At 40.7% G+C, this 18,611-nt stretch overlaps 1 protein-coding gene across 1 annotated transcript in view; it reads right to left on the bottom strand.

The window, feature by feature from the left end:
• The window catches only part of NRDC (nardilysin convertase), a 43,555-nt gene that overhangs the window by 10,952 nt on the left and 13,992 nt on the right, over positions 1–18,611 (bottom strand). The window contains exons 8-23 of the mRNA XM_056844465.1: positions 18,108–18,165; positions 16,314–16,387; positions 16,092–16,161; positions 15,871–15,948; positions 13,864–13,984; positions 13,720–13,778; positions 13,336–13,390; positions 11,244–11,348; positions 10,885–11,008; positions 10,426–10,512; positions 4,716–4,835; positions 4,136–4,187; positions 3,483–3,633; positions 3,262–3,389; positions 1,466–1,628; positions 307–338 (exon numbers count right to left, since the gene is read on the bottom strand). Coding sequence (XP_056700443.1) covers positions 307–338; positions 1,466–1,628; positions 3,262–3,389; positions 3,483–3,633; positions 4,136–4,187; positions 4,716–4,835; positions 10,426–10,512; positions 10,885–11,008; positions 11,244–11,348; positions 13,336–13,390; positions 13,720–13,778; positions 13,864–13,984; positions 15,871–15,948; positions 16,092–16,161; positions 16,314–16,387; positions 18,108–18,165 — 1,477 coding nt within the window. The remainder of the gene's footprint in view (positions 1–306; positions 339–1,465; positions 1,629–3,261; positions 3,390–3,482; positions 3,634–4,135; positions 4,188–4,715; positions 4,836–10,425; positions 10,513–10,884; positions 11,009–11,243; positions 11,349–13,335; positions 13,391–13,719; positions 13,779–13,863; positions 13,985–15,870; positions 15,949–16,091; positions 16,162–16,313; positions 16,388–18,107; positions 18,166–18,611) is intronic.

Below are 18,611 nucleotides of genomic sequence, written 5' to 3'. Positions count from 1 at the left end.
TCTGAAAACATTTAGCAGGCGCTACGTTGGGGACCCCTGCCTTAAACCAACATCAATGATGTCATCTTGGCACACAAGATGTCTGCAAACATTTATGCCAGTTTCAGACTGTGTCACTTTAACAAAAAGTAAAATACACAATAATGCCCCAAACAAAAGGCCTGCATCATGTACAAGAGCAAAATTGTACTTAATTTTAGGAAGAGGAACTTTTGTGTTTATGGTATTTGATCTTCCTCTTTCTCAAGAACTAGTCAGGATGTGTAGTCTTAAACATTTCCCAGTGCAAAGGATGAATATACTCACTCAACAACATAATTCAGAAATTCTTTAGATTCCTAAAAACAAACAAAAACAGAAAAAATGTCTACCTACACACAATGACATAGTAAGATTGTAGGCATTCTGCTATGAGGAAGCAAAACAGCAAGTTGGACATAAAGAGTTTGCAGCATATATTAAACAAGCCCCCTGTACAGAAACTACCCAGAAGATGTCTCAGCCCACCACCTTTACTCCCCACAAGGCTACAATCATAAACTCCTTCCCATATATTCTGTGACCTAAATTACGGGAACATTTTCAATCTGAAGGTGATTCCTAGCATTACAGCAGGGATTTTGCCCCAAGGCCTCAAGAGCTCAGATGCAACGTCCTTGGGGACTTTGTGCAGAAAGACAGGGTAGACCATTTAAAAATAAAATAAAATATGAGCACTAATGCTTTTTCCACAGATACATAACAGGAAAGAAGGTGGTCCTTCAGCAACAAACCAGAAATAGTTTAGATCTGCAATACAGGAAGCCTAATGTTCAAGTTTATACATTAGTCACTGCCTGAATTAAGTGTGGAAACCCTTTTCCATCCCCTGTGGCTCATCCATGCATGTCATCCATGCATGAGAAGTCATGTTTAAACATATATTTTACATGTGCAAGTCTAACTGTGTGGAACATTAATACACTAGCAATGCATATTCCTGAAGCAGCTGACACCGGTATGAGAATATTCCAACAATTTTAACCAGCTCCTTTGGAAAACCCATTTCAGTTCTAATCCCCAGGACAGAGACTGTTTGCACAGAACAGGGCTTTTGGGCATCAACTACAGACAGTGCATAATCCCCCACAGGTAGGTGTACAAAAGGTCTCTTATGTTCAATTTGTATGGGCTGGGTTTATTAGGATTAGACAACCTGCTGACATACTCTCTTCTGATAAGCTGTTCTAAGCAAGTGTAAGCTAGTATGGAAATTAGAATTGTCAAGAGTTTGCACACCGCAAGTATGATTTATTATTATTTAATATATTTCTAAGCCACCTTTTCACACAAATAGGGTCCCCCAAGGTGGCTACCAGGAAAGCTGTTGGTAAGTTCACAAGTATATATCAAGATGTATTTTGCCAAAAGAGACAGGATAGCTCCAAGGGGTGACAGATGAAGCAGAGAGCAGAGTTGCACTCACGCTGCTTGTGAAATTTCCTTGGACAAGGCCCTCTGCAAAGAGCTGGGACTTGAAAGCCTTCACAAACAACGAGAGAGAATCAATGGAAAGGCCCTTCATTAGCGTCTCGTATTTGTCCGTCATAGACCACCTGCCATGTTCCAGTATTAAGAGGCGAATATCTCTATAGCAAAGGGAGAAATATTGATGAATGTCAGTTAGATGAAAACAATGCCTTTCAAGCTGCTCCTGCACGCTGTAATCTCAGTCCAAAAGTACACTACATATGGGCAACTCCGTCCATTTGCAAGGTGACTGATCTCTCGTCTCTTTCCTTATTTTTCGGAATTCAAGACCAAAATCCGCTCACAGTTCAGATCTGTCATACCTTTAATTCCACAAACTGTAACTATCACTAAGAGTCTTATACAAAGTAACAAGGCTGAGACTCTGCAAAATTAACAAGATGACAACTGCAGGGGAAATGTGGCTAATAAGCACCATGTGGCTAAGACCTCCTCTGGGGAAAGACAGATCCCAAGCTCCCTTCAGCCTTGAGGTAACTGAGGATGGTGAAGCTGATGTGAGTTCCCCCTCAATTACTTTAGAGAGGAAAGCATGGTTTCACTTCTTTTTGGTTGGGGGCTGTTATTAAGAAGAGGTATTTGGGCTCAGACAGCATTCTACTTTGAGCCTCACTCTTACTCCTCCCCCATGCATGGTTTGGAGGGGAAGGGATGTCTCAACTCCTATCATCACCACAGAAACCATTGGGAGAAGGCATTGGCTGTACCTTGAGTTGTCAAGATGGACATAAATTGTGTTAGCCGAGGTAAACTAGCACTGCTTAAGTACCCTTTTCTTATTGGGGCGAATGCCCACACACAATCCTCTGCTGTTGGAATATGCTTCGGTGGCAAAAGAAAGAGCAAATAAGAGGCGATTTGGGAGGAAGAGAGGGATCGTTCAATTCCTTAGCATTTCTCAGCAAGGGTATGGGGGAGACCAACAATCAACTAAGATAGGATACCAACTTTTCTAAGTTACACAGATAGTAAAGCAAATTAGGCTCTAATCTCTACTTGGCACAGGCTATTTTCCAGGCAACCCCTTAAGTGAAGAACTGCACTGAACTGCATACTGCCTTTGAATCATCATGGATACACCCTACCCCCTTTCAAAGTCAGCTTGCCATGCAACTGAGGGGTCTTCAGCTTGGGCAGGGGTGGAACTGAACAGCCCTAGCACATGCATGACACTGGCTCAAAGCCATAGTGACGTAAATAAAAGATAAGCCTTATCCTATTTTCAGATACAAGCAATACATTGTCATTTTCAACCAGTCATTTAGAAAACAAAAGCCCACCAGTACAATATGAAAAATTATTTACAGATGCCAGCCCTATAATCAAGACTGAATGCATGCTGGATGTGGGCTCTAATGCAATTCCTAAGGTCACTTCAAAAGTGTGCAACCAGCTAGCAAACATGGCTTAGAACTACTAGAAAGATAAGCATCACCCTTGCTCTCAATGCTTCTTCCCCTGGCACTCAGACCCTGTCTTTACTCCCTGCCCAGAAACACTGCTCTCCCAGTTCCTGCCTTGCTCCATCACCCAATTGCCAATAATATTTTTCTCTTTCAATACAAAACCACTGAACTGAGTAAGGCAAGCCCGCTGATCCACATTTCCATTCTGAACACAGGATGAGGGCTTCCCTTCCACAGAGTATATATACCCAGGCTTACACGCAAGTGCAATTTGCTCCCTCAGCCCAGAGATTCATCATTTTTTCACTGGACTCCTGTCACTCACTTGGCCAGTGTCTCTGGTTTGATGAGGATGTTGAAGTAAGTCTTTTTCAGCTGCTCAGTTATCATCTCAAAAACCTCTGGGGTAAAACTGAAGTCAGCTAAGTGGTCGATGATGAGTTGAAACAGCAGCTAAAATAGAAAACCAAATTCTAAGCAAATTGTCACCAGTCCGATGGAGCAGGGTCTTAAATTTTATATAGGAACTTAAAGGTTAACACTTACAGGTAGCTTATGATTGAATCCTTTCACACGAATGATCAATCCATGCTCTCCTACTACCAGCTTGTATTCCAACTCAGCAACATCTGCTTCATAAGCAGGTTCAGCAAGGTTGTGTGCAAAGATGTTCACAAACGTATCAAAAAGCACTACACTGCACATAATAATTAGCGATGGTGGGAAACAGAAAAAGTAAAATTTTGAAAGAAATTTTTACAATAAAAAGGTTTAAATATAGAAAATGTTTCATTCTTTAAATCAATATCTTTACACAATATCAGACTCTTTTAGACCATGACCCACAGTAGAAACATGACACAATGAGACTCCTCGGGTATTTGGAATGTCAATGATGACAACTGTCATTTTACTTGACAATCCACTGCTGATATTAAGCAGGTGGTAAATAGAATTCAAGGAGTACCCCCCAAGACAAAGCATAATGCTTAGATGATGAATTAAATGGCACTTCACCACACCCACCTACAACCTCATTTAACTCAACAGTAAGCATCCCAGGAGCTCTACAGAAATCTGAAACACAGCGAGTTATTCAGAGGCTTAACAGAGTTCATTAGAAGTTAGATGCATTTAAATGCGTTTGTTACAGGGAAAATGTCAACTAAGAATAGGGGGGGAAAGACTTTGTTCCTTACTTCTCAGCAGACTGTTGGATCAGTGGCGAGATTAGATGGAAATGGATATAAGCTGAAATAAATTATTATCATGAGCAACAGCAAACAATAAGGGAAGTTCTTCACATAGTTATTTTTATTGAGACCTTCAGACCCAAACATTAAACAAATGATAGCTAGAGATTAAGGAGTACCCCCTCCCCAAGCTCAAACTGTCATACCTACACAGTCCAACTATACATTACAAATTCTATTTAATTTTTTTTTAAACCCACGTTTTAGGACATGGATCTCAGGAAGAATGGAAATGTCATTTAATTACATCTATTCTACCAATAAAACACGGGTTCAGGAAAAAACACTGCCACCACTGAAGCTGGAAGGCTGAATGGTGTCCCATTATTGACTAACAGATGTACAAACAACAATTTTTAACCTGTAGCTGAATACATCACAAGATACCAAAACAAAGATTAATTTCTCAATTAAAAAAAAATTTAATGTAAGATTAGCTGAGAAACAATTCTGTCTTGAATGCCCACTTTTTTATAGGCTAGAAACGCATTAAAATGTAGAAAGATGCACACATAAGGGTGTTTACCTTTAGGAATTTTGAATTTATCATCCTTCTTGTACCACAAACAACCTTGCTGGGTACTCAGTATTTTGACTGGATATTCTGTCTGTGGACAGTCTGGGGCCTTCAAAGCAAAATCTGTGGCTTAAAGGCAAACACAGAGGGTGTTATTACTGCAGATCCATAAGCAATAGACCAAATCCATCTCTCTCTGAAAAGAATGATCCAGCCTTACATGAGCTGCTCAGTATCCAGACACCAGTGCAAGGATAACAGCTGGTCCTGCAGCAGCCGTTGCTGACAACCTGCTGCAGATCTGGTGGCTCCCAAAGCATCATTAAGAATGCTTACGCATACTATTCTATAATAGTTAGAGTGTCTTGTATTGTACGTTATCTTTTATTTGAAATAATCCGATGAGCCAAAAGACTTGGAAAACAGAAATCACTTTAATACCACATTCTACTTCCACCTTTGCATTGTAATCACTGTAGCCAAAACTTTTGCCAAAGCCTGCATTATACCAAAATCAGTATTAACTAGCAGAAAAGCTGGGGAAGTGGAAGAAGCACCAGAAGCTATCGTCGGCTGAATCCAGAGATCTCTCAAGGAGGCCCCCAACACACAAAGAAGATACAAGCTAAAATTTCAATTGCACCAGATTCACAGGGTCACAACCTGTCCAAGTAAGCTTTAAAAAAAGGAGCACACCACCAACAAATAACACACAGCCTACTGTATGAGCCCTAGCAAGGGCCAACTGACAATCTAAGGCCTCCAATTCTCTACAGCAGTGTTTCCCAAAGTGGAGAATAATGCCCCCTGGGGGGCACTGAAACAATCCAGGGGGTGGTAGTAGCCTCAGGTGCAATTGGGGGGCTTTGAATAAAAATAAGGGGGCAATGGAAGCATAAAGGAAGAAGAAAAGAAAATTTTGAAAAACTGTTCATACATGTTTCATCTGTTGTGTAACATGGAGTTAAAGTCATAGTGATTACTTTATTTTCCAAATAAACACACAAAATGTAAGTTATAACCAATCAGTGGTAGAGGCAAATCTACTGTGAAACTAATGAAGCTTAAGATAATTTTTTATTATCTTTGCTAGTGTTTAATGTTAAAGATGTATAGGTCAAGGTGTGCTTATAAGCTTGGTCCATAGGTAGCATGGATGATATTTTTATGTGTCTATTTCTACTGGGTTCGTTAACCAGCAACTAGTGCTTCAGTTCTCATATTTACCGAGATATTTCTGTTTTTTGGAAGTGGCAGACCTGGGTTATTTCTCATTTACTGAATTTTTAGTGGTAGAATTCTTTGTAGACAGTTCAACATAAGTATTCATGTGGGTAATGTCGAGGGTAATGCCTTTACAATGGTTGACCCGAGTATTTCTTCCTCATGGCATCTTCAGTCCTCCCCAATGCCATCTATTGAGTTTTTATAACTATTGTTTTGCTTCTACAACATTTTTTTATTCACACCAGTGACTGACATGTGAGATAACCCAGTACAGCAATTTTAATCAAAATCTGAGATGTAGTAGTTCATTTTTTTTAAAGTTGTGGTGATCTGTCATAGAACAACCCCACTGAAGAAGATAACAGCAGTTTACAGAGACCTCATTGCTGGTGGGAAGGGGCTCATTGTATGGTTCATTTTCAAGGACTCCACTCCACCACCCTGCTCTCCACCATTTGGGCCTCAAGGTCCTTGCAAGGGCCTTTGGACCTTGTTGGATGTTGCCCTATTGTTGCTGGTTGCGAAGGGGCCCCCATAACAGTTCAAGCTTTAGGGCCCCAAAAATGTAGGTCTGCCACTGATCAGTGGTCAAGTCCACCGACAGGTCTTAACAAGCAAGTGTTGGCAGGCGAGCGTGTTGCGCATTGTTGGGAAGTCCAGCATGCATCAGCAGGAATATGTACGTGTAATGAATTGTTTACAATGCAATACTATAAATAGGCAACATGTATGAAATTTAATTTAGGTTGTTTCTGAATTGTGTGATAAGCAGTTAATAGGGCAAGTGCAATAAGTATTTAAAAATTTAATTCATCTTCAATACCTTCGATCTTTACAGATTATGGAGCACATACAAAGCAAAGTGTACTAATATTTCAGTATGTTATTTGTGATTTTTATTTTAATATCCTTCGTTATCTTAATTTTCTGTGTGTAATGCAAATGTTAGAGGAAGGCACTGGCAAACCACCTCTGTTAGTCTCTTGCCATGAAAACCCAAAAAGGGGTCGCCATAAGTCGGCTGCGACTTGACGGCACTTTACACACACACACAATGCAAATGTTACTATGGTTGATTTAAAAAAATAATTTTACAATTTCAAGCTTCAAGGTGTCTTATTTACAACAACATAGTTTTTTACTGTGTTGTAGGACGTAGGTAGAACTACAGTTACATAAATGAATGCTAATTTGTCACTGCATCTTTCTGTTTGCTCACTTAAAGAAGGTAGATTTCCAGGGGGGCGCTGAGTAATTTTTTTCCTGAAAAGGGGGCGGTAGGGCCAAATAAGTTTGGGAACCTCTGCTTTACAGCCTAACAGACTAGGGCCAATGGACAACAAAAACGCAAGGGACAGGAGTTCAATGTGAGATAGAATCTCCATTACAACACACAGCAATCAGAGTATTACACAGAAAGGAAACCAGAAGCCTCCCTAGAAAACAAAACTTTCAGGTAAAGGTAAAAAGCCAACTTCCAAGTTTGGCATTCCACTGATCCAAGACCCAATTCCAGTTGGAGAACTACAGAGGCTAATGCAGTGGGGAACTCCATTAATTTTCCAAAGGAAACCTTCAAAGCATCAATACTATCAATTCTGATAATCCAAATGGCTGCCCCATATAAAAGCTGTGAGAACACTTTAGCCTCAAAAACGTGAATTGCTGCAGGAATGAACTAGCTCCCAAGAGAAAAAAAAGCAAAGACAAATAGCCACAGAGGAACCAGCTGCAGGGAGCAGGGCACACTGCTTATGAACCCTCCATAAGAGGAACACTAAATAGCGAAACTGGGATACTTGCTCAAATTGGCCAAGTGTTCAGCCTTTGAGAGAAATGCTTAATCTGAAGGGATCTGGAGGAAACCAAAACTTTAGATTTTTCACAATTAATTACCAAACCCTCACAATTACAGTAATTCTAGAATGCTTTCAGCAGCCTACACAGACTCACCAGGGAACTACATACAAGAACAGCATCATCTGCATAAAGTAGTATGGAAATCTGACAGATAGCTAGAATAGGGGCATGGAGATTCTCCACTGATTGTGCCCGAGTGAGGTCATTAATATAAAGGCTGAAATGGAGAGGGACCAACAGGCAGCTCTGCTTCACACCCTAGACAAGGGGATGTTCTTTGTCAATTGCCCCTTGAACCCCAATGAACATGGGCAGTCGGACTGGTATATAGTTGTAGTATTAGATATAAAAGTCTATGATCAATGGAAGATGCATACAGTTCTGTCCACAAGCTCTCTCTGTGCACAGAAACAAACACAGCCTTTAAATCCACAAAGCCTACACAGACTACATCCTCTGAGGGAGCTAAATACTGCAAGATGGGAAAGAACTAGACAGTGGTCAAACATGGAAAGCCCTCTTCGGAAGCCAGCCTGCTCCCTCCTTAAATTCTTTCAGTCTGCAGCCATGAAACCAGCTTATGGTATAAATAAGAGGCATAAAGCTTCCCGACAGAAGAGAGCATGCTAATAGCATGATAGTTAGATGGATCTGACCTACAGCCCTTCTTACAAACCAGTACAATAATAGCCGGGAGCCAGGACTCTAGAATGATACTGGTATCATTTATTGTGGTAAACTAACCTGCTACAAGCAGCATCCAACAATCTGGAAAAGTCTTTAATAGATCTGCAGGGAAAAGGTCTGGCCCGGGATCTTTGGTGGCTCTGTATTAAACTTCTGTATTAAAACTTCTTACCTTCTGCCCTGATATCGGAAGACAAGTTAGCAGGGTAAGAGTAATCAACAGCGATAGGGAAAAGGGAAGAGTCCTGCTAGCCCTGGTGGCATACAACAGGGTAAAGAAATGGTCCTCCCAAACCTCAGCTGGATTACAAGAATATGGACCCCAAACAAGAGAATCAGAAAATATAGACCAGAAAGTCCTAGAACTGTTATTATAGGATGCTACTATAAGCTGCCACCACTTGTCACTATTGTGCTGCCTTTTCTTGAAAGAAATAAGGGATTCATAATTTTTTTCACCAACAATAATCTACGCAGAGCCATGGCAGAATTTACCCACCAGAAATATTGGTCAGCGATCTGCACCTCCCTCATCAATCCAACACCTATTCCTCCTGAAAGCACTAGGAAAGAAGTGCCTCGAGACCCGAGTGTATAGAGGTCGTAAAACATCCAATAGCGCCGCAGAATTTTGCAATCCCAGTTCCACTACATGGGATGCAATAACATTAGCTTTCAGCAGGTGGAGGAACTATGAAGAAAGAAGAGCCTTATCCCAATAAGGATGCACTTGAGTCCACTGAATCAGCTAAATCTCCCTCCTGGTCAGCTTCACTAGTGAGCTCATGGGCCAAATGGGATAAACAACCTGGGGGAATAGAGTGCCTTGTAATAGTCAGAGGTTTTTTGTTTTTAATCAGGCTGTAAGTGAAAGAAAGGCTTCTGAAGGCAGTGGTAGTGGTAGAAATGAGATTCCCCTCTAACAGCACATGGTGAAAATTTTCAGCATTTTATAAGTGATAAGGAGGTTACTAACTAAATATTATACAGGAACTTGGGCATAAACGTGTCAGCTCTTTTTCTGTTCTTCATTTGAGTTCAGTCCTGCCATCTCTGTCCCTAGATCAGGGGTGTGAAACTAAGGCCCGAGGGCCGGATCTGGCCCCTTGAGAGATCTTATCTGGCCCAGAAGCCAGCCAAGGCAGCCCCCCCACACACACACACACTGCGAGCTCACCAACCGAGACAGCCACCCCCCAGTCCCGAGGTGTCAATGAGCAAAGACTGTTAAATAAAATAAAATACTGTAGGAGCGTTGTGTTAAGCATGTTTGTATTTTAAGTAAAAAATAATCTCATTCATTGGCTTTGCCTGTGTCTTCCATAAAGATTGTATCTCCGGTACCTGGCATTAAATTTTACGGTACACGTGGCCCAATCCAACCAAGTGACATTTATGTCATATCCGGCTCTCGTAACAAATGAGTTTGACACCCCTGCCCTAGATGCTGTAGGAAATTGCACCCTTGCAAGGCAAATGAGGCATCCATTTCTGATGACGTTTTCCACCACCCCAGTTTTTCACATTTGCTCTTGGACCATCATTGCCTGCGGAGTGTCAGGTGCAGCAACAACACAGAATACTTTTAAGTCCCTTGTGGTGATAAACCTGTGACTCTTTCTATGACGTATAGAAAGACAGTATGATTCACTAGGAACATTACATCAGTGTTAATGTTACAGATTGAAAATCTTATATTTTTATACATTGTCAAGTTTCACATTCTGCTCTAATCCTAATTCTTTGTGAATACACCAGGCTAGGATGCCAACTAAACATATCTGTTCTGTTCACTTGTGGTATAGCTGTAAAAATATTCATGTTGTAATCAAACACAAGCATGTCTTCTCATTTTAAAAAATGAATCTTCAGCCACATTGTGACAAAGGACCCCAAACCACATTCAGATTTGTCCTCTGTGCATAAGAAGCCATGTGTTACTCACCAATATATCTGTTTTCTTCAGGCAAGTGCAAGTCTGGATTTAGCATGAAGTCACTAGCCCACATATCACTCCAGTGTTTATCTATATCTGCAATAAATTGAACATTGGCAAATTGGAAGTAGATAGTCGAACCGCCCCTGCTGAGGATTATGTCTGTAACTGCATAAACAATATCTCCTCCTTCTCAGCTCATACCATATTGCTCTTCTTTTGTTGCAGCAGGAGCAAGCCACCCATTAATCTGATCTAACAGATTCCTTTGCAGCTGATGAGGTCCAAATCACAGCCTTTTGTTAACCATGCTAGAAACTATCTTTTAACAGCCTAGCGGTTCCTCAACTTGTAAGAGCAGTAAGAGTCTAAATACCAAAACTTCAACCCCTCTACACTTTATAACATTGCTGTGCCAGAAATGGCCCCACTCGACACCTGAAGTTATTCCCCAGGATTCAAATTTACCTTCAACGCTGTATTGTGTGCCAAACCACTTCTCCTTCAGATGACACTGGCCTTCATGGGAAGCAGATAACAGAATGAGGTTGGCTTGCTGGGGATACAGCTGGTTAAGAGCCTCAGAAATTATCTGCAAAGAGAAAGGACTCAAAGGTAGACTTCTCCCTTTTCATCCAAAAGTGAAGGGTTTCATTCACTGACTTGGAAAACACAGAGCATGAAGGACTGCAACCCCCAAAATGAAATGCTTTCTGAGATCTTAAATTGGTATCAATGACATCCAAGTAAAGATATCCCCCAACCACATCTTCAACGACCAGGTTCATCTCTCCTAGCAAGAAACAAGGCTTACAAAGTTCACTTACCTCTGGCTTGTATTCAAACAGAAGCTGATCTCCTGTCAGAATGTCCTCTTTTGGAAACAACTGCATATCTTCACAAAGGCTTTCCACGTACTCAACTGGATCAGTCTGTAAATAAACAATTATATTTCACTAACAATGGTGGGGGGAAATGTCTTCACCTTGCTTTTGGTTGAGCGTAAGAGTGGATTCAAACTTAATTTTTCTCCTTCGGTGCACACTGACCTTTGTAGTTGCCATGTATCAGGAACTAGTTTCCTTGAAGGGATTTTAGATTTCAGCAACTAGTTCAAATGTACACTGGAAGTCAAGCCCATCAAGTACTGACCGTGTCAAACAAACTAATCAATTCTAACGCATGGCAACTGCAAACACATGGGGGCTGCAGAGGGACTGTTCAAATCCACCCTTAGGCTCCGGCTCAATATTCAGGAAAACAGTGTGACTGATGTTGGAATAAGTTCACTTGGATTCCTCCTATGTAAGAAACCACATTGTCTACTGTGGAAATTTAGGATAAATCTTCAAAGGGGCAAAGTGCCATCCAAAGTCAGTATTCCTTTGCTCACACATTCATAGACCCTGTAAAGAGGCGGAACAGCCACTCCTTTCAGCTAGTGGAATGCATACACCCTCTCTCAGATGTCAATACTCAATGGCAACCCTGTAAGATTTTCAAGGCAAGAGACTAACAGAGGTGGTTTGCCATTGCGTTCCTCTGCATAACAACCCTGGTATTCCTTGGTGGTCTCCCATCCAAGTACTAACCAGGGCCGATCCTGCTTAGCTTCTGAGATCTGACAAGATCAGGCTAGCCTGGGCCATCCAAATCAGGGCCGATGAATATACTGGTGCTTATATCCCACTTGCACCTCCTGTCCCTCTAAAGCCTAAAGTAACTGTCCTTCCCTCAAATTCATCAGCCCCTCTGGCTTCTTTGGAATCTAATCTTTTTTTGGCAGATTTACTTTTTTCCTCTTTAAAAATTGTTCACTGAAATGCAGCTGGTTGGTCTACCACAGATGTAAGGAATTTCAAACTCTCTTGAGGTCTTCTGATACAATCCTAATTCAAGAAACTTGGCCCTTGGAAGATATCCCCCTGCCCCAGATATATTGCTTTCTGTCAGTTATGAGAGGGCAGTTCAGTAGCCTAAAGGAAGCTTAGCTTGCCTAGTTTCTATAGCCCTGAACGTTAACATAATTGAACTGGTCACCTCTCATGACCTTTTATTCGAAGTTAACCTTGAAATTGCTAATATTTCTCCATTGCTCTTTTTTTGTTTACTTGCCTTGGATTTGGGCAAAACCAAATTGGGTTCAGTTAGGAAATTTAGTTGATAACCGGTTCTTGTAGGCTATCCGGGCTGTGTGACCGTGGCCTTGGTATTTTCTTTCCTGACGTTTTGCCAGCAGCTGTGGAAGCCATTTTCAGAGGAGTAACACTGAAGGACAGTGTCTCTGTCCTTCAGTGTTACTCCTCTGAAGATGCCTGTCACAGCTGCTGGCGAAACATCAGGAAAGAAAATACCAAGACCACGGTCACACAGCCCGGATAGCCTACAAGAACCGATGAACTCTGACCGTGAAAGCCTTCGACAATATTTAGTTGATAACATACGGATGTGTCTTCCATTTATTCATTTTAGCTGGTGATTATAATGCTAGAATGGGACATGATGATATTATTCTAAAACAAATATTAACGGGCCCAGATAATGAAGATCTTCTTAGTTCTTTTCGGTATGATAGGGTCTCTAAGAATATGTTATTAATTTCAATGGTCTAGATTTTAGCAAATTTTTGTATTCAAAGAAATTTAATCTCAGTTAATGGTTGGGTGGGCCTTAATTCTAAGGGAAATTATACCTACATTAGTGCAACAGGTGCAAGTTATATTGTTATATTTTGATATACCAACTAATATGATCCCCTTTGTGAAGGCTATGGAAGTGGGCGATCTTTTAGGTAGTGATCACTTTCTGATTTTTTTTATTTTTAGATCTCACATTCTCACGTTTGCAATCTCTGCCTCACATCATAACAGTTTGAAAACTTTATGCCTACTACTTACAGAGGTTTATGGAACAACTTACCTGTTCTTGATAATAAAATTCATTGGCTTCAATCTTCTGGATCTCTTCCCATATTCTATAGATGACAAAGTCTCCCGTCATTATTCTACTATACGTGTCAAGAAATTATTAAAGCAAATTCCAAACATTTAATTTCTCAGCAGCAATAATACGCCATACAGGTAGACAGCAGATATAAGGTATAGGTGAAAATTCTGATGCCCCTTTAAATTTATTCTAGAATTTCTGAGCTCTTAATAGCTAACTTTCATTGTTTATTCCTAGGAGTGACTTTTTAGAGTAATTTACTCTTTATTGTGATTTATTGTTCCTGGTCAAATATAATAATAAGAAACCAATAACTTCTGGGGCTCAGCTAGAATCAAATTGCAAAGTTTTTGGTACCTTTGAACCGGTCCTGTTTTCTGCAACATTTTCAAATACTGGAATACAACATGAGCAACCTGAAAACATAAAATAGAGTGAGCCAGTTTTTGGCAACTGGAATAAGCAAAAGTCATAAGCAATTTAAGCTGCAGCTGCATTTACCTCATAGAAATGTTTGTAACCTTCGTCGGTCAGAGTCACACAGATACTGAAGACTGAGTATGTGGAATTCTGCTCAAATCCTGTGTCATCATTTCCTCCATATAATGCAAGTGCCCAGAATCTGATGGAAGAGAAATTACTTCTTACAAAACATAACAATCAGGTGATGTTGGAAGTATTTACGCAACACACTTTTTAATCAGCTGCAATATAAAACGGCCAGTTGCAACTGGTCCTAAAGAAAGCAAATCTAGCCAAAGCCACACATCTTCATAATATCCAGTACTATATAGAGCACTATAATGTGCTCTACATGGGGTTGCCCTCAAAAATAATCCAGACGTCAGTAGAAAATGCAGCACAGAAAATGCTGACCAAGGTTTACCATAATATATAAAGCCAATACTTATACCAGCCACATTAGTTTGGTTTTTACCTTTAAAGCCCTACGTAGGTTAGGCACTGGGTATCTAAAGGGCCATCACTGCCCATTCACCCTCCCAAAGTTCTGCTGGGTGAGGCCAGCTGTGGGAACCCGCAGACCTGAGAAATGGCTGGTAGAGATCCAAGGGAAAGATATTTCAGCTGCTGCCCCTAGACTTTGAAACTCCCTCCCTCTGGAGGGGAGACTGGCACTTTTAATGAAGGCTTTTCAGAGCTGGTTTAAGATATTATTATCCTAGAAGGACTTTAAGTGAGTGGACTGGATATACAGATATTCTTGTTTTACCTAAATCTTCCTGCTTTAAATTCTTACTATGATTTAAACACTTGCTGGGTGTTATGCTTCGCTATTAGCTGCTTTGATATTACACAAGTAAAATACCCTAGAAAGTAAAACTCAAGGCAGTGGCCACACCGCTGTCTAGCTCCAATTAATACAATTTGTGCAAAGGATCCTGGCTAAAACGTCCGTTGACTGAAGGATTTCTGCCATGTAAACATAACAGACCACTGCTGCAGCTCAAAATGTCCACTACCAAATGCTGCTATGCAGGGACAGGGAACATCTAGGAATAGCTGGGGGGAAGGGAGTCGGAGGTCAGCTGCGAGAGGAGAGAAATCATTAAATCCCCCCACATGCCTAGAAATTTTAGGCAGCATTCACCTCAGCATCTCCTTCCATTGAACTGGCTATTTCCAGGTCCTGCTTTGGAATACCCCATCTCTTCACAGGATGGACCGTAATAATATTTTTTAAATGCCTGCTTAGACTGCATGGCAATGGAGCTCACTGGGATTTCTCCAGATTATTTAAAAAGTCTTCTTTAAAAATTGAATCAAAGAATAAATAACATAGCAGCACATTTCAATTATTTGCTTTGTGTCTGTTGCCCGATATGTGAGTTTGTAAACTAACATTAAGTATTGCCATTCAGTTTTTAAAATATTCTTACCAAGTCACTTCTGCATAGTTAATAAGTGAATATCTATATATCTAATAGTGAAGTGTGGCCCCCATCTGCAGATATCTAAATCTGTGGATTGGGGCCATACTGACATTAGATAAATTTTCCTGCAACCTTGGGGGATCCTCTCAGGTTTGCAGAAAAATCTGAAAACTTAAAAAAAAATACATTGGGGTTTTTTTTAATTCCCCACAAAGTAAAAGATTGTTCTCTGTGCAAGAACAGAGAATGCACCCACTTCCTCCATGGTAGGAGCTGCAGCGGGCCCTCCCACGAGTTTCATGGGCCCACACTTGTTAATATATTATTTTAAACTAATACTGTTCTCCAAATTGAGGATATTTTGTAACTGAGTTTCTTTAACTTGCTGCCCAACCATATATATGTTTGCTCAGAAGTAAATAAAGTTCAATGGTATTTACTCCCAAATAAGGGTGCATAACATTACAGGCTCAATCACAAGACTAAACTGATTTTTTGGCACTACAAAAGCCACATGGAACCAAATACAACTCTTAAAAAGAGCAACTCAATGTTACAATTATTTAAATTTCTTCTTTCATCCTTTGTCATTAACTTGCCCTGTCAGAGCACGTACTTTTTTCTAAGAAATGAAAGAACACTGCCTTTGCCTTCATGTCCAGCCAGCCAGGAAATATAATGAAGTGGCTTTACTCTAGAAAAGAAAAGAGGTGATTAGACTGTTGCTTGAAAATCATAGCTATTACAGTAATAAGAAAATAAATGGGGAATATCTAGCTTAATTCAATTTAACAGAGTTCACATTAGGGTTCCACCATAAGGTGGGTTGAAGTTCACCTGTAATACTGTTCTTGCGGAGGCAGGGCCCAAGTAATGTTCAAAGAGTGAGTCTTTCTGACTGGAACAACTGAAGGAAAATAAGCATATTCAGTTGTGAATTCAAAGGCATGATTACTCCTTGATACTCGCATCACAACGGCTCAAAGTGTGCAAAAATGTCAAGTTCAAAATGCACTATTTGTTTCAGCACTGTAGGAACTGCCTATTTTAAACACTCACCTCTGTAAAGTTTGTGAAAATCAGGTGTGTCAAAAGGCTCTGTCAGGTGGCTGAACATTGGTCTGGATAAATCACTTTAAATAGAAAAGAAAAAAAGTCACATAGCATCACTGCAATCTAGCAAAAACAATCCACAGGACAGATACATGGATCATACTTCTGGATGCAGTCCCCCGTACACAGCACCTGCCAATCACATGTGGGGAGGGGAGGTGTCCCCTTCTGAATGTACAGATTTTTCTGTACAGCAATACAGATTCAGCTCATTGCTGTGAGCAAGGACCTCTGGTTTGGAGTCTATCTGATCTACCCTGCACATTCAGAATCACGCAAAATTTGAACAAAAAAGTGCTTTCTGCCCGTGTTTCCCAGAAAAACGCACCTAACATGTAAGTAGACTCTTCTACCAGACAGTAAAGAACTTCATTAATTTCACTGACCTTGGCTTTTAAAAGAAACTCTAGGATAGAAATCCAGGTTTTCTATGCACGATTAGATACAAAAATGTTTTCAGGCACCACACTTGGCAAAACAAAACTGATTGCAAACCATGAAGCAAGTAACATGAAAAATGAGCTGAACCGAAATAAAAAAAATTGGCAGCATTCAGAAAAAAGGTTGATTGTGATAGGCATGAAACTGGCTTGTTGCCGGGTTCACACCACTCTGTTTCTCCACTTGTATGACAGAACAAAGGTTCCCCGGTTTTGGAAGCCTTCAGGCCAAACTCTAAAATCTGCCATGATATCTGAATGCAGGCACCTAGGTTGAAGTTTATATTCCTTCAGTCCCAGTTTGTTCAAAAGAAAACTCCAGTTTCCCCAGGAAACTGCATGCACATTGGAGTTTGAATGTTTCTGCAACCAGGAAAACTTCAGTCAGACTCCACTTATGGAGAGGAGGGAGGGAGCACATAAACATGGCAACAGGACAGGGTTGTGCCCATCAAAAGTAAGTCTATTTCTTTGTGATGTCTGAATGCAGCTACTGCCCTTGGACCTCTGACAGTACACTGGAATTCCTACCATCTGTGCATATTGTTTTAATAATGCAAACACATACTAGTTTGTGTTGTTACTCCACTTAGTAAAACTGTATGGCTATAGCTTTAGGGAAAACGCCAAATACCTTAGTATCTCCTTTGAAGTCAACATGCTCATTAGGAGTCTTAATGCGTACAAAAAATGAGTGCAAAGCACACCTTTTATTTTAATAGAGTACTTACAAGGAATAAATTACATTATTTGGAAGTCAAGTATGATTTTGTGCCACAAAGATGATGGAGGGGGTCAGTACCCAGGCAACATACAGGCAGTCATATCTAAGACTTCTGATGCAGCAACATGTACTGCAGGTACAATAAAGTTAAGCTGCTGCACTGTATCCACAGTTGCCAGCTGCCTTCAAGCCGAGGCACTCCCTCATCATAACAATGAAAAACTACCAGCAACATTGTCAGTTTAGAACTGACAATGAATAGCAAGTTTCCTCCAATTTTGGCAACAGCTTCCTTCCCTCTTCCCCCAAACCTCTGTGCCCTTCCATATCAGTTGGAGAAACCCAGCAATGCTACCTTTTCTTTCCTGATCCCCCCCTCCCACCATCATTATGGGAATCTGGGGGAAGGAAAGGAAGAAAAGCAGCAGTGGGGGGACATGCTAGCCAGAAACTAGAGAAACCTAGGGATGAGCCAAGGAGAGTGAGAACACGTCTGCGAGGCTGATTTTGTTGTGTGATCTAAATACAAAATAGTATATATGTTTTATTATAAAAACTATAGGAAAAGAATCTTACTTATTTGGGATTTCAGAGAAGATTTCGGTCACCCATTTTTCCAAAGTATCCAGAGTTTCTAGAAAGAGGGGGGAAATGTATAACAACTTGACATCGACAAGAAGCAAATTCTTAGAACAGGGTAAGGAGAAGATCCTGTCTGCAGTGTAGTTATTTTGGGGGAGGAGAACCAGTTGCTCAGCTAGCTAAAGCAGAAGTGAAATTATCAAGCCTGTAGGTTCACTTCATGCAGCATATTTGCATTACACTTACACCTGAGCCTGGATCACATCCTGGGGTGTGGCTGTACCTGACACAGTTTATGTTTCACACGAAACCACAGTTGCCATAAAAGACCAGCAGCCCTGTGACAGAAAGGCGAGGCAGGCAAGCAAAGGCACCCTCATGCACCTGCTCCTGGAGCCGCAATCAAATGTACCAACATTTCAGTTAGACCAATTAGGACTGAGTAAGGATGTTAAGTAACACAGCCACTGAAACTTAATATAAATGACTGAAACCAAA

The sequence above is a fragment of the Euleptes europaea genome, chromosome 2, assembly GCF_029931775.1.
Source record: "Euleptes europaea isolate rEulEur1 chromosome 2, rEulEur1.hap1, whole genome shotgun sequence".
Lineage (NCBI taxonomy): Eukaryota > Metazoa > Chordata > Lepidosauria > Squamata > Sphaerodactylidae > Euleptes > Euleptes europaea.
Note: the sequence above shows the minus strand (reverse complement) of the source record. Positions and strands in the feature narration are given on the sequence as shown.